The sequence below is a fragment of the Macaca fascicularis genome, chromosome 5 (genome assembly GCF_037993035.2).
Source record: "Macaca fascicularis isolate 582-1 chromosome 5, T2T-MFA8v1.1".
Lineage (NCBI taxonomy): Eukaryota > Metazoa > Chordata > Mammalia > Primates > Cercopithecidae > Macaca > Macaca fascicularis.
This window is the reverse complement of record NC_088379.1, coordinates 118,986,589-119,003,090: the sequence shown is the minus strand read 5'-3', so window position 1 is coordinate 119,003,090 and position 16,502 is coordinate 118,986,589. Positions and strand designations below refer to the sequence as shown.

General features: G+C 36.2%; 1 protein-coding gene across 50 annotated transcripts in view; it reads left to right on the top strand.

The window, feature by feature from the left end:
• CAMK2D (calcium/calmodulin dependent protein kinase II delta) overlaps positions 1-14,276 on the top strand; it is a 305,845-nt gene extending 291,569 nt beyond the window's left edge. For 20 of the 50 annotated variants that reach the window (XM_045392793.3, XM_015450505.4, XM_065545411.2 and 17 more), the window contains 5 exons: positions 1,123-1,198; positions 6,445-6,539; positions 9,107-9,335; positions 10,851-10,946; positions 12,156-14,276. In XM_045392793.3, the coding sequence (XP_045248728.1) occupies positions 1,123-1,198; positions 6,445-6,539; positions 9,107-9,335; positions 10,851-10,917 (467 nt within the window). In that variant the 3' untranslated portion in view covers positions 10,918-10,946; positions 12,156-14,276. Of the gene's footprint in view, positions 1-1,122; positions 1,199-6,444; positions 6,540-9,106; positions 9,380-10,850; positions 10,947-12,155 lie in introns of all 50 variants that reach the window. The other 30 variants (XM_045392801.3, XM_065545419.2, XM_045392799.3 and 27 more) reach the window with 2 other exon arrangements.
• Positions 14,277-16,502: the final 2,226 nt, after the last annotated feature.

Below are 16,502 nucleotides of genomic sequence, written 5' to 3'. Positions count from 1 at the left end.
GTAAGAGAACAGTGTTCTGAAATAAAGAAAGGTTATTATTAGTCTCAATTGATTAAATTCACAAACATTGAGCATCTATTCCATAAAAGACATTGAACAAAGCTTTTTAGGCTATACAAGAAAATAAAATGTTCTTTGCCCTCGGGGAGCTTTTAAGTTAATGAAGAAGACACATTACACAGTACAGAAAGTTTAATAACAATTTAAAACAAGTAATAATGTGTTTTAAACTAAAGAAGGTATCAAGAGATAGCATATGCATAATTGCCAGGTGAGTAATACAGATTCTGCAGGCTTTCAAAAAAGAGAAAGAACACTTGAGACAGATGTCAGTAGAAACAAATTCACTGAATAGATAGGATTTGAACCAAACCAACTATTAATAATTTCACCAATTATGGGCTAGGAATAGAAACAGATCATGATTGGTGTTGGGTTTGACAGCTATACCTAGAGGCTTTCATCTGATTATCTGCCTACATCTACAGTATTGATTCATATGTCACTTCTTCAATTTGTAGTTTACTAAAGGCCATTCGTCTAAATACAAAGGCCAAAGTGTCAGCATCCTCTTGTAGAGTCAGTCAAGCAGAATAGTGAGAAAATGCAAATAATTATATAAAGTTCAATATCTCAATGCAAGATATCATCTTTACTCTGAAGATAGACCTATATTGTTAGAATGATACTTTTTGAGATTATTGTTTTTAATAACATTTGTTAACTATGGGGAGAAATATGTTTACTAATCCAATCAAGTTGTTTAAGGTTGTAAAAAAAAAACATAACCTTGACCTTTCAGGTGACTGTTGTTTTCAAACAAATGGAAAATAGCAGTGCTTTCCAACATGAATGTACTCAGAGGTCATCTGAAAGTCATGTTAAAATGCAGATTCTGGCTGGGCACAGTGACTCACACCCGTAATCCCAGCACTTTGGGAGGCAGAGGTGGGAGGATCACTTGAGCCCAGGAGGTCAAGGCTGTAAGGGGCCATGATCGCGCTACTGCACTCCAGCCTGGGTGACAGAGTGAGACCCTATCTCAAAAAATAAAAGTGAAAAAGAATGTTTTATATGACTTTTGTCTTTTATTCTCACCCAACTCTTTATTTTTGCCTTTAGCACGAAAGCAAGAGATTATCAAAGTCACCGAACAACTGATTGAAGCTATCAACAACGGGGACTTTGAAGCCTACACGTGAGTAGCAGATGTTTACTTTGCTTTCATGCATATGGTAAATATATTTGTTATATGAATGCATTCTTCAATATATCTAAATTTGCATATATTTAACTCTAGATTTGATATGTCAACAATAGTTTTATTTCATGGTATAAATGACTAAGTGCCCTAGGAGAGAAAAATTTATTTAAGATTTCAGAGGCCAGGCACAGTGGCTCACACTTGTAATCCTAGCACTTTGGGAGGCCGAGGTTGGAGGATTGCTTGAGGCCAAGAGTTCGAGACCAACCTGGGTGACAGAACAAGACCCCATTTCTACAAAAAGTTTGAAAATTAGTCAGGCATAGTGGTGCACACCTGTAGTCCCACATATTTGGAAGGCTGAGGCAGGAGGATCACCTAAGCCCAGTGAGGCCTTAAGTCAAGGCTGCAGTGAGCCATGATCACGTCACTGCACTCCAGCCTGAGTGACAGAATGAGACCCTGTCTCAAAAAAAAAAAAGAAAAGAAAAGAAAAAAAGATTTCACAGAGAGAAGACTTGACTTCTGATCCAGTGATTGGAGATTTCTTTGTAAATACGCAGATGTATAACCACTCCCGCATCACACACACACAAGTCCAGATGAGTAAAGGGCAATCCAGGCAGAGCAATTCATGTGAGCAAAAACACACGCAAAAAAGGAAAGCACATAAAATGTGCATTTCAGCTTAAGAAATGTTTTCCCTTGCAGTTCTGCAGAGGTTCTGGGGCAGAGAAAGAGATTAGGAGGTGACATGAGGCAGCCTTCTCTCTTCAGCCAGTACAATTCAACTTTATCTCCATCTCTTTTATATGTTTGTATCTTAAGGAAAACTTTACTTGAGGAATGGGTTCTAATGCTTATTTAAAGTTTATAAACTCCTGGATCATAGGAACTATGAAGGAAATTACTTTGCTGAAGTAAAAATAAAGCATTCAATTTAAATATGGCCTTCTCCTTACACCATGCAACTCATGAGTTCCACTCCAGCGAAAGACTTAAATGCAAAACAGAGATTGAATCTGATCTCTGGCTAGAAAGATCCAAAAGCTGAAGATAAAATCATAAGTGAGAATATAATATGATTATACCTAAATAGGTAAAATGTGTATACTTTAATTAAAAAGCCAAGAATAAAAGTAAGAGGCAAACAAACTTAGAAAAACATTTTCAAAACATATGTCAAAAGTTAATTTTTTATATTATGTGAATATGATTGAAAAGTAGAAAAATAGGTAAAGAACATGAACTGACTATTATCAGAGGAGGAAATATAAATGACAAGTAAACTAATAAAGGCATGTTTATGTTTACTAATTAAGTATACGCAAACTTGAATGCAAGAGCCTCTTCTGCCTATAAAATCAGCAGACATATAAACTCTGCTGACAGCCGCCAAGGTGCAGATACTACAGGACAGTAGTGACTTTCCTATGCAATGGAATAAAACACAATGGGGTGCAAACTTTCAGGATGGCAGTGATGGCAGAGATGGGGGGATTATTAATATATTTTGTTATATAATCTGTAATTATATACCTGAAAACTTTTATAAAGGCTCACTTTACTGTAATACTATAATTCTATTTATAAGAATTTAACATGAGTATAAATTTTTTATGTAAAACATGAGCAAAAATTTGTGAACAAAGATATATACTGAAGCAGTACAGTTTCCATTAAGTCATCTTTGGTACAATGGTTATGTTGAGTTTCTAGCAACCTGGAAAAATATTTATGATATTTTTACTGAAAATTAAACAGGACATAAAAGAGTATGTACATAATTATTAAAACTACAAAAGTAAAAAGTATTAAAAGTGCCAGGCATGGTGGCTCACACCTGTAATCCTAGCACTTCGGGAGGCCAAGGTGGGCAGATCACCTGAGGTCAGGAGTTCAGGATTAGCCTGACCAGCATGGAGAAACCCTATCTCTACTAAAAATACAAAATTAGCCAGGTGTAGTGGCCCATGACTGTAATCCCAGCTACTCAGGAGGCTGAGGCAGGAGAATCACTTGAACCTGGGAGGCAGAGGTTGCAGTGAGCTGAGATCGTACCATTGCAGTCCAGCCTGGGCAAGAAGAGTGAAACTCCGTCTCAAAAATAAATAAATAAATAAAAAGTATTAAAAGTGGAATGAAATATGCCAAATTAAATTTTAAAAAGAAAAAACGAAGTTGCCTCTGAGAGGTAAAATTACGTGTGAATTTTTTTCCTGCCTTTTTATAAAAGTAAGCAAGTATTACTTTTATCATTAATTATAAATAAACACCAAATATAAAATATGGAAGAGATTAGCTAAATGTAAGAATGAAACTATATCAGGAGCTTCTTCTTATAAATTAAATGTGTGTGCATATATGTATAAACACATGCATATACATGTGTATGAGTGTATCAATTCTTTATCATGACCTAATAAGGCATACTTGGAATAAAAGATATAGTAAAAATTGGAGTTAAAAAGAACAGTCTGTTTTCAGAGACAACGGTTCCCTATTAAACAATTGTTTATAACTGTGCCATAGAACCTGCTTTTTAAAAATTCTTGTTGCTGTTATATCCTTGTTAGATACATATGATTATTCAAAGAATAAGAATATTTGCTTTTTAAAAAATCTTGTTTTTGCAATAGCATTTCCTTGTGGAATGATAAAAAAGTTGTGTTTGTTGTTGTTAAAAAAGAAAAAAAGAAGTTGCCTCTGAGAGGTAAAATTGTGTATGAATTTTTTTCCTGCTTCTTTTCTATTCTTTCTCAATTTATAAACAGATACTACTATTATATAGGGAGCAATTGTAGCCAGGCAAAAGTGTATGTTTCCTATATTCTCAGACAGTTTAAAATAGGGTATTTTAAATAATGCTAAACCTTGGGAACACATCAGTTCACTAATATCTTTGCCTATGGAGACCTATAATCTGCCCTGATTTTGTACTTTCCAGCCAGAGCTAATCCAAGAGGGCTGCCATTCAAGAGCTTTTGGGATGGTAGAATGTACTGGTGTATCCCTGTCAACTGGTCCTTAGAACACCTGTTCAGATCACACACACCCACATGTCAAATGGCAGCTTTGTGGATCTTTTATTAATCCAAAGCCTTTTATAGGGTAGATGGATGATTAGATAGATAGATAGATAGATAGATAGATAGATAGATAGGAACATTTCCAAATATATTGACTCTTTTCATGGTTGGGTAAGAAGATCCATCATGGCCCTGTGATTCCTAGATTATGTTAGTACTGATGTAAGGCAGTAAGAAATTTTGGTTCACTGATAATGACAACCAAAAACCATATTTATAGAGGAAGTAATAGCCCCTGGCAGAATAAATTCTTGTTACCATAGGAACGCTGTTCTTCCCATTTTGCTTCTTAGAAAGAGACTATATATATTTGATTTTAAGCTTAGAAACGCCTACCCAGCAGGCAGTCTGAAGTGAAGGTTGTAATCCTTGCCCCCACCATCTTTAAGGCACAAAGGATATCCACTGTGATTTCTACTTTTTAAAAGTATTCTTTAAATAATACCAGTTCCACGTTCTATAAACAGTACTGCACTTTGAGGAAGTACAGTGAGATAGACTTTTGAAATTTGTATTTCTGTTGAACATTTAAAAAAATTTGCCACCCCCAAAGGGGAATTTCTCTATGAAATTAGGTGTGGCCCCATCCACTGTATTATCCTTTGGGGCAAATTAATAAACAGTCCAAAATCCTTTGATTTGTACTCCATTTGATCTACCTTGTGAACTCCCACTCGTTCTTCAAATCCAGATCTTGTCACCTTCTCTGAGAAGCCTACCCTGATCACCATAGGCCCAAAGGAAATATTTTCCTGTCTACATTTCCAGGGGTCTTACACACATAACACAGTGACCTTGCTTTCCACATCAAGCAACCAGTCATCATTCCCCAAGCGTACTCTGCATTTTCACAGCAGCAGACCATTGCACTTGCTGTCCTCCCCCTGCCCACCACCTCCCACATACCTGGAAAACTCTTACTCATTCTTCAAAGCCCAGCTCACATTTTCTTCCTCTCTTAAACCTTTCCTGTTCACTGTCTATTAGTAATCTGTTTTTTGAGCACTTCACATTTTCATCTATTCTGGTATTGATTATTGTATTATAATTGCTTGTTTTAAAGAATATCTGCCACATACTTGGCGTTCAGCAATTCTTTACTGAATAAATAAATTTCTCCAAAGAAAGCTCATTGGTTTTTTTCAAATATTTAAAATTGCACACCCCTTTATTGAATCATACTTCTAGGATTAAGAAAGAAAACCAGTATGAGCATTTGAACCTCCTATTGATTTCATTTTAAAAATAAAATAAACTTAAACACAATAATAAGATGTAAGTCTCGTGGACATTGCCAGGAAGTATAGGGTGTGATACTTTCTTTCAAGTCAATTGTCATATACATGTTTGACATGAATGTAGAAGATGTGGTCCAACAAAAATTATTCCAGGGCTAAGCACGGTACCAGGCTCACCCCTGTAATCCCATACTTTGGGAGGTCAGGTGGGAGGATCACTTGTGCCTAGGCGTTAGAGACCAGCCTAGGCAACATAAGGAAACCCCATCTCTACTAGAAATAAAAATTTAAAAATTAACCCAGTGTGGTACTGCACATCAATACTCCCAGCTACTAGGGAGGCTGAGGCGGGAGGATTGCTTGAGTCTGGAAGGTTGAGGCTGCAGTGAGCCATTATTGCACCACTACACTCCAGCCTGGGCAACAGAGCAAGACTCTGTCTCAAAAATAATAATAATTATTATTATTATTCCAGAAGTATTTAATTTCAGATTCAAAGATACTTTTATAGGATTTGGAGAGTGTCTTAAACTTGGACAAAACGACTTGGAGAGCATTTTTAAAAAATAGTAAACCTCAATCAAGAGTTAAGGTTGATTAACTTAAAACTGGAAAATTCACCTTAAAAATAAAAAAGTAGAAATTGTAAAAGGGGGCTTCCTAAAATATTGTATATTATCATCTGCTTGAACTGGATAAATTAGTTTGTTCCTATCGGAGTTCTCTGCAAAATGTCTTTTCAGAGTCTGCTCCCCAACCCACCTTGCCAAGGTTTTTGATAGAACATTTTTATTTCATTGTTTTTAGAGGCTCTTTCCTTCAGCAACTAATAAATCAGAATGTTTACACATGAAACAACAAAACACATTAAAGCACCTATTAATTTGTTATTTTCTTTATTTTTCTTTTACAGAAAAATCTGTGACCCAGGCCTTACTGCTTTTGAACCTGAAGCTCTGGGTAATTTAGTGGAAGGGATGGATTTTCACCGATTCTACTTCGAAAATGGTACATTTATTCCTAATTTAATAACATGCCCTTTTTAAATGTCTCTGAATTTTTCCCAAATTTGCAGATTCTTTGGCTCTTTTCTACAATGAGAGTTTTCACCTTCATCCAGCATTTGAAACATACAATTGTTTTGTATTCAAAATTGAAAAAAAAAAAATATATGTCAGGCTTGGCTTACAGTTTTGGTGTGTTTTAAAAAATATCTTCGTAAAAAATTAATGTTGGCTGGGCACCGTGGCTCATGCCTATAATCTCAGCACTTTGGGGGCCAAGGCGGGTGGATCACTTGAGGTCAGGAGTTCGAGACCAGCCTGACCAACAGGGTAAAACCTCATCTCTACTAAAAATACAAAATTAACTGGGCATGATGGCGCACACCTGTAATCCCAGCTACTTGGAAGGCTGAGGTATGAGAATTGCTTGAACCTGGGAGGCAGAGGTTGCAGTGAGCCAAGATCGCAAGCCTGGGCAACAAGAGTGAAACTCCATCTCAAAAAAAAAAAAAAAGGAGTAATGTTGATAGAATACACTTCAAGCAAGTTCCAGTTAATGTATAATATAGGCTATAAATCAGTTACAAAAAATGTTATTTCACGTTTTCATAAAACTATATATAAAAAAATTAGGCAGGCACAGTGGCTCATGCCTGTAATCCCAACACTTTAGGAGACTGAAGTGGGAGGATAGCTTGAGGCCAGAAATTCAAAACCAGTATGAGCAACATACTGAGACCCCATCTCTACAAAGAAGACAAAAATTAACCAGGCATGATGACAAGCACCTGTAGTCCCAGCTACTTGGGAAGCTGAGATGGGAGATCACTTTGAGACCAGGAGATTGAGGCTGCAGTGAGCTTTGATCATACCACTGGATTCCTGCCTGGGTGACAGAATGAGATCCTGTCTCAAATTTTAAAAATAAGAAAAGGAAAAAATTTTTAAAAACCACACCATGCCAAAATATTCAACATAGAAGAGTGCTTTCAAGCATATGTGATGCTTATTTTCAAAGTAAAATGAAAATCAAGTTGAGTAATCAGATAAATCTTTCAATTCAAATTTTAAGAATTGTGGTAGTTTCAGAGGAAACCACCACTTTTCAAAGAAGGTGACAAAAGAAGTTCATCCTGCAGAAATCCTTCAGGTCATCAAGAAAAATGTAAACCAGGAATTCCCTTTATCCTTCTCTTTTTCCTTACACCTAATGACATTAGACATTATGCTGTGTTTGCATATTGCATTAAGTGAATGTACTATTTTTGCAGAGATCTTATTGAATTAAAGAAGAAATGTATTATAGGAATAATTGGGATAATCACATCACTTTCAGTAATTATAAGCTTTGATAAGAATGTCTGCTTTGGCATGGATTTTCGAAGTAAGATGTGTTGAATGAGTTACTTTTTCTTATATGCATCAGGCATTTACAAACAAATAAACAAAAAGAACCATTTGATAAATTCTCTCTCAAAGTTTCAGTAAATGTTATCATATTCCCTATATTCCAGTGTTCTGATAGCATCTCATGTTTCCTCCAACTAACTCTCTGTTGACATCGTCTGATCCCTAATGAAAGAATTAACCCATTAATATTTTAACCTATTTCAGCATAACACTATACATCATGTTCCATAAATGTAATTCCTTCATAATGGGGTATTCAGGTGACTATAATAATATTTTGTATAATTTGAATAGATGTTTTCTGAGAATGGAAAGCATGTTTGGATAACAGCTAAAAACAATTCAATGTTTTCTAGTGATCTAAGAAAGGAACAGCATCAGTAAGTGATGTGCCCTAGTCCTCCTCATATCTCTTGGTAATTGAATAATTAGAATTGGTAGCTACTGTTAAAACACCAGAGTCTGGAGCATAGTGAGGGCTACTCAAGCAAGGGAAAGAGCTAGAAGATCAGAATCAGGCTGTGTGCCAACACCACATTTTGAATGTTTATCAAATGATCACAGTGGACTATCATGGAATAGACTCTAGTATGTGGAGGAGTCAGAGGATGAGATGAGAAACAAGTTCATAGGCTTGTTCAAAGGCTACCGCCAGCCTTATTTTGGAGACAGTGATATCCATACCTGAAACTTGATATATTGCCCTTCTCCCACATACTTCACCAACTAACAAAAACAAACACCACCGCAAGATCCCTGGTCAACTGTCCCAGCAGTTCATTCCTGGAAAAGACAGGAACTGCTTGGCACACCTGGACCAGGCCTTCTTCACCTCTGTTCACGTTGTGATTTCTGTTTCTAACCACTTTCCTTCGTAAATAAATATATCTCTCCAGCTTTCTCACCCGATCAGTATTTCCAGAGGAGCATATAAGTGCCTGTGAAGGAAACCAGATAAAAGAAAGACTACGTCCACTTTTGTTCTTTCCTTGCTTTGTACAGTGCCCAGTACCAGATTAGTATAAATAGTAGATTAATTAACTAATTAATTACTGACTGAATAAATGGCATTTCATGTATTGGTCCTAACTGAAGTTATTACTGGTTTTAGTTTCCTTTACATAGAAACTAAATTTTGCTTTTCATGTTTTTCTCTTTCAGCTTTGTCCAAAAGCAATAAACCAATCCACACTATTATTCTAAACCCTCATGTACACCTGGTAGGGGATGATGCCGCCTGCATAGCGTATATTAGGCTCACACAGTACATGGATGGCAGTGGAATGCCAAAGACAATGCAGTCAGAAGAGACTCGTGTGTGGCACCGTCGGGATGGAAAGTGGCAGAATGTTCATTTTCATCGCTCGGGGTCACCAACAGTACCCATCAAGTAAATATTCCCAGGCTGTCAGCTTCTTTGTTAATACACCCATGGTCAGCTTCTTCTACTTATTCCATTGTTAATAGCGTGGTATATGTTATTTAATGCTAGTAGTTGGTTACACTGATGAAAATAAATGACTTCACGGGAAAGGTTTATGATTCTCTGGAAAGATCAATCAGATCAGCCATCTGTGGGTTGAAACTTGCTATAGAGCAGTATACAATAGGTTTGGATAGGACTAGAGACTACCATATCAAAATCTCACAGTGTTAAATCTAGGGGATTTGTATAATAAGGCAAAATATTTGTGACTTCATTTTCTCAATTGACAGAAGGGGATATCAGAGGAAAGCATAGGGTGGAGTTTCTAAAATGGCCAATATATTATCAGGAGTTTCATTTCATGGACGATCCCCTAAAGCTCAGTTACAGAGACCCTTTTAAAAGGCCATTGTCAGGTAGTGCAATGTCGTTCTCACCTCACCACTCTACCTCAGATATCATTTGCTTTTCCAGTCAGCGATTAGGCACATATTTATTGTGAATCTCCTAGGTGCTTAACCTGCGCCAGATTCAACACAAGGTAAAAGATATTGCTTTCAAGGAACATGCATTCTCATTTAGTCAATCATTGATTCTAAAGAAAAAAATGATATAATAAACTTTATCATCAACTTAAGAATACAGTAAAATTCATGAACAGTGTAGTAAACTGTTTATAACAGTTTGGAAGTACACTTTGTGTATAAGATAGAATTTTGGACAAAATCTTAAATGATGAGTAGAATTTAGAGACATAGAAAGATAGAAAAAACAAAGGAGAATAGTCCAGGCTAAAGGAGCATCGTGAAGAAAAGTACAATATCAGGATTTAGTTTAATATGAGAGAACATTATTGGTAAGGAATGCCGGTTACAACTAGAGTAAAGAGGAATAATTGAAAATAGGTTTATTAGTAAAGTGGAGTGATAAGAAAACAAGAAGCGTTTAAACTCAGTGTAGAAGATTGGTCCACTGTTGATCTCTTTCCGAATTATCTCACCAGGATCACCTGTTAATATTTGGGATTTGGAATGGGGGTTCATACAAACAGCCATTCAACTCACTCCAGAGAATCCATCATGATTTCTTAGTTTGATAACATACCACAGTGGTTTTCAGAGGCCTTCTGTATAGACTTACTACTTATATATCACTGTTGGATTTGTAAAAAGTGGGTCAACAGGGACAAAAAAAAAAACAAAACCAAACGATAGGCTGAAATTTATTCCCAAAACCATAGCTATGTAATTAAGAGAAAAACACAAGAGGAATATGAAGATAATGAAGACACCTGTTTTTGTGTGTTTTTTACCCCAAAGAGGTACAGCACAAATCACCAGTTAATATAGAAGGGGTTACATTCATACAGTACCAGAGGGTTAGGTTTTTTTACAATTCCCTGAAGTGTTTATGGGATGAAGCCTATTCAAGAAAACTTCATTTTATGCCAGGTGGCTTAAATGGGGCTTCTCTTAATAGGCCACCCTGTATTCCAAATGGGAAAGAAAACTTCTCAGGAGGCACCTCTTTGTGGCAAAACATCTAAGGCCTGAAAATCATTCACATATGGGTCTTGTAAGTAACATCCTGCTCCGTGATACTTTGTGATTGGAGCTGAATGAAAAGCTGCATGGCTGTTTTCCTTCCTTTTGAGGATATTTTTTCTTGCATAATATTCAATGAAAAACATACACGGTCTTTGAAAATTCATAGCAATTTTGCATGAGCTTTTGAATCTAACATTCAGCCCTATTTGGTAGCATAATCCTTATTTTAAAGGTAATAAACATTGAAATGAATTTTTTCCAACATGTGGATTATGTCATGTTAGAATCCTGAAGTTTTCACATCAAAAGTAAATTATGTCTAGGTCAGTTCAGATAACTCTCAATTATCCTTACTTAATTTATATTAAGCTTTAGAATCCTCTGGTGTCTTAACCATTCTTTCAAGAGGTTGCAATTCTATAAGCAGCTGGCTATGGTGAATGTGTAAATCAATTTGCTGTGCCTGACTGAGTATAATGGTGCTTGACCATGAGCACAGGCCACAGGAGGAGTCAAGCTGAAATTTAAAACTCACAAAGTGGGTAATTCCAGAGGATAATTGAAAGTTGACTGTAATTAACTTCATGCTTTTATTGTTGTTTTTAATTAGTTGTTTCTTAGACTTGGGTTACAAGTATTCAGATATGTATGGTGCTGTTGTGAATATTTGCCTCATTCAGAGAACTAAACCTTATCAGAGCTTTTAACAAATAGTGCTCCCAGCTGTTGCTTTCAGCAAAGGAGAGCTCCAATTAAAGAGAGTAATCATGTTCTCTCTACTTTTGAGACTATATTCCTTGTTAAATTGACTTCTAGGTTTAATTTCCCAAGGAATCTAATAATAATAACAAAAACTAAGGATGAACTTGAATTTTAAGTCTATTTCAGCAAAAAGATTATATTCATTTACTAATTTGTCCAGTAAACAGGAATGCTTAAGATGTATACTTAGATTTAATAACGTGACTGAAGCCTGGGTCCCTGTCTCTTTATTTTTAGCTTAGCTTTGTGTGAAAAAATAATTAATACTCATTTTCTATTTTAATACTGTCTTTGTGTAACATTGTGTGTTTCTTCCTGTAATGATCACAAGCAAACATCTCTTATACATAGTGTTCTCAATCTATTTGTTAGCCAAGTTATAAAACTGTAGCATAGTCAAATCTATGGCAAAGCAATTTGATGATATTTTGTAAAACAATATAATTTATTTCTTCCTCTCCCTTTCTCCTTTCAGCTAAATATCAACAGTGCCACTTCTGCATTCTCTGTTCTCAAGGCACCTGGATGGTGACCCTGGGCCGTCCTCTCCTCCTCTTCATGCATGTTTCTGAGTGCATGAAGTTGTGAAGGTCCTACATGTAATGCATATGTGATGCATCATCTTATCATATATTCCTTCCTATACATTGTTTACACTTCAACTACGGGGATGTTCCGTGCAAACTTAAATTACTGTTGGCAAAACAATAGGGGGAGATTAGACAAAAAGAAAAAATCCACAATATTCCAAGTACAACTCTTCATCAAGTTTCTCTGTTAATGCCAAGATTTAACAGACTTAAGAACTATTGTTCTCTGAATGACAGTTTGTAAGAGAAATGTAAATTTTTTAGAACTCTTTGCTGTTAATCTGTTTTGGCTTGTTTGGTTTTTTTGGGTTTTTTTGTTTTTGTTTTTGTTTTTTTTAAGGTAAAAACATATACCTTCAGTTTCCTGGTGTGATCCTGGTTAAAATGGATGATTTTTCATGGGAAGTTTTGCTGATTAGCAATTAAAGTGGGTTGATATGTGGGCAAAATCACTTATGAAAGTAGAAGCAAGAATCAGTTGGTTTGCTACCACATAAAGCCATGCTCTTTTTGGTCAAACTGTGTAAACTGGAAAAATTCACATCATTTCTGAGTTTAATCACTTTAGGATATATTCACATTGTTTTGGTGAATTTGCTGAATTGAATTGTTTTTCTTTCTCGAATCTGTGATCTCTTTTCTTTATCCTGTTTCTTTGTTCCTTTCGTTTGCTTCCTTTTTTATTTTTCTTTTGTTCCATTCTTTTCTAACTTTCTTCCCTTTTCCTTTTTTGAGGAGGCCGGCTAGTAGTGTGTGAGAAAAGAAAAAAAGTGAAATTTGCATAATGAAGGTAAAAAGGAAATAAAAGCCTTTTGAAGGTGGCTTAACTAGCACTTTTGATCATCTTCAGGGCCCACAAAAATGTTGTCAAGATTTTAAAGGTTTATAATTCTGCTTAAGCTCTACTTTGGACTTAGGTATCCTAACTATGTTGGAGGTATTTGAATTGTTTAAACTTAGGATAAAAGCAAGTTCCTCCTGTGACTGCAACGTCTTACTGATTGGGACAGTTGCCAGGAGGATACCAAGTTGATAGCAGAGGGGGTGTTATGCAAACGCACTCACCTCCGCCTTGGGGAATGAAAGGGTCACTTCTGCATCATCACTAGCTAGTTTTCTAGCGTTAGAGAGGCTTACAAATGTTTGCCATTCTCATACGTGTTTTGAACTTGATCTTTGTGACTTGTGTTTTTTAGCTTCTCTCTTGAATCAGAGTATCGTTATCTTCCTCCAAGGAGTTAGGATTTTCCAGTTTAAAACAAAAAGGGAAATGTCCTAGGTTTTCTTTGTGCTTCTCATTTTTCCTTTGTTGATTGAATTCCTGTGATTTTTTTGTTCTCTTCTCTGAAATGCTTTACAGTGCATGGAATCTCCATCATTGTTATTTTAACGGTAGTAATTCACAGTCCTCAGAAGCCTGTTTTTAAAGCAGAAGCAAAAAAGGAAAACAAAGCAGCAAAAACAACCCTTCGTCTTTTCTCTCATCTGACCTTTCTGTGTTGATTACTAATCATCTTAGATATTATTGCTAGTGGATGTATGGTAGATGGGTTGAAGCTTTTCTGATAATTATTACACAATTTAAAACAATATATATTTAAAATAAATATATACAGTCAATATATTGAGCCATGTTAACCTGCCAATGAGATCTGTGAAAAAAATAATGGCCTCATTTTTCCCTTTTTAATTTCTTTTACCCTTTTGTGAAGCAGCTATATGTGGCATACATGTATTTAAAGAAAAAAATAGGTGTAGAGTGTTTTTTTTTTACACTTTTAGCATGTGGTGTTGAAGTATTACTGTAGATCAAGTTTGTCTTCCGCACTAAGATGTGAGGAAATTGTGATTTGTTCTCTCCACCACAAATGAACTACACATTTATTATCTTCTATCATTTTGAAACACTGCAGTTTACCATGGGACACTGTATATATTTCTTGCCATAATGGTAAATGACTGATTGATATATTTAAGAGTTAATAAATTTGTGATTTCTGCTGACAGTGCGTCCATCTTTATTTCTTCAGAAGAGCTACTGTATTTATGTCTGCATGGTGCTGGCCAGTGTCAAGGGCAGTGTATCCTGCTCTGTCCTCATTCAGTACATGACAATTTGCACTTGGTGGGAATGGCAAGTTAATAGTTCTCTATGAGCAAAACAATGGTCTCTTCTGGGAAATTGTTGCTGAGAACAACATAGTTAACAACTAAGACTCCTAAAAGCTTCTCTATACTATACCCTCCAATCCAGCCTTCACATGGCTGCTTTTTTTTAAACACAAACCTGACCTTGTAACGCTTTGGTGTTATCATCTCTGGAATATAGGCAAGCACCCCAGCTCCTGCTACTTCTCAACTTGAACTAGAGCATACGTGGATGCTCAGCTTCTTTTGATTTGCTAAAAACATCCACTTGCTCACATGCCTGTTTATGCTGTTCATGTTTATGTTTCTTACCTAGAATAAATAGTCTTCCACTACTTCTTACTCTTTCCTAAGATTCAGTGTAGAGCATCATGCTCCACAGCAAACCTTCCTAGGCCCTATTCTGGGCTTGCCTTCCCTCTCAATACTTGCATAATAGATTGTATTTACCTCTCCTGCCAACCACATTGTTTTGAAAATATATTTCTATTTGTGTTTCCTCTACTGCAGTATAATGTCGCTGTAGGCAAGAACTGTGTATTCATCATTGCATTCCTAAACCCAAACCAGGGCCAGGAATGGAGATATCGTTGACAAATAGTTGTTGAATTGAGGCCAACCCCTTTTGATAACAGAAGCCTCAAAGTGTACTCAGATGGTCCTGGATTTAATGATGGGTTCTCTCACCATTGTCTTGATGCTCTGAGCAAGTTACCTCTTCCCTCTGAACCTCAGTTTCCATAGTTGTAAAATGAGAATAAACATACCAATTTAATAAAGATATTGTGAGAATTAATGGGTACAGAGTGACTAGAATGATATTTGATAGAAATTAAATGGTAGCAGTATAACTATTCTGATCACTGATATTAATATTCCTATTGTTATTAGTCTTTACTCACGAGGGTATACAACTCTTGTTTTGCTGTTGGGCTGCCCTCTTTATGTAGGTTTACTGTTACTGCTGAGGATATATTCGGACTCAAATGTCTCAGCAGGATACTGAGAGACACCAAATGAAGTGGTCATCTAGCTGAATGTAAGAAAAATGAAATGTAGTAGTAAATCAGTATGTTCTAAGGAAATTTTCAAGGAATATTAATCTTAACCCAAATTTCAAATTTTTGTGTAAGAAGAATTATAATTTAAGGGTAAACATAGATGACACAGCTTTCGAGTGATTTCATTGAATAAAATCCTACTGACTTCTATGAACCTTTCATGGCTCTGTGGTCTCTTTATCAGATTTTTTAAAGGTGAGAATGTACAAAATGATTGCAGTGAAGATAGCATACTAGACCGTGTGTCCATGAGCTGAACAATAGCTGTCATAAACCACCCTGACCTGAGAAAGCAGCACGAAGCAATTACAGCGTTCCTGCTTTTCTCTCAGACAAAACCAATTCTCAGAAGAGAGCCGGAATGTTCTCCTGCAGACTGGAATAGGAAAAGTTGATAACAGATTAAGCAGTAATTGTACTCCAGAAGGATTTGCATTTAGGCTTTTGCTGTTTTACAACAGAAAAAAAGAATTCTTGTTTGTCCGTAACAAGTTTTTTTTTGTTTTTTTAAAATGTCACCAACATTTAAAAATTGGATATGTCATGTAAAAGTCATGATTTCTGGCTTAAATAATTTGAAAAAGTATAAGGTCTGCCCCACTGGTTCTGTGTTCACTACAGCAACAGTCAGTGAAGCTGCTGCCTCTTTTAGAGGGGAGCAAGCACTCCCCCATCCCCACCAGGCACACACATGCTTCATGCCTGCCCCATGAGTTTGCTGCTGGCTGCTTGGACACTGAAGACTTCGACCTGTTTCTTTTTTTTTTTTTTTTCTTTTTTCTTTTTTGTTTGTTTGTTTTTTGAGACAGTCTCATTCTGTCACCAAGCTGGAGTGCAGTGGCACGAACTTAGCTCAGTGCAACCTCCTCCTCTTGGGTTCAAGGCTCACGCCTCAGCCTTCTGAGTAGCTGAGATTACAGGTGCATGCCACCACACCCAGCTAATTTTTGTATTTTTATTAGAGATAGGGCTTTGCCATGTTGGCCAGGCTGGTCTCGAACTCCTGAGCTCAAGTGATCCGCC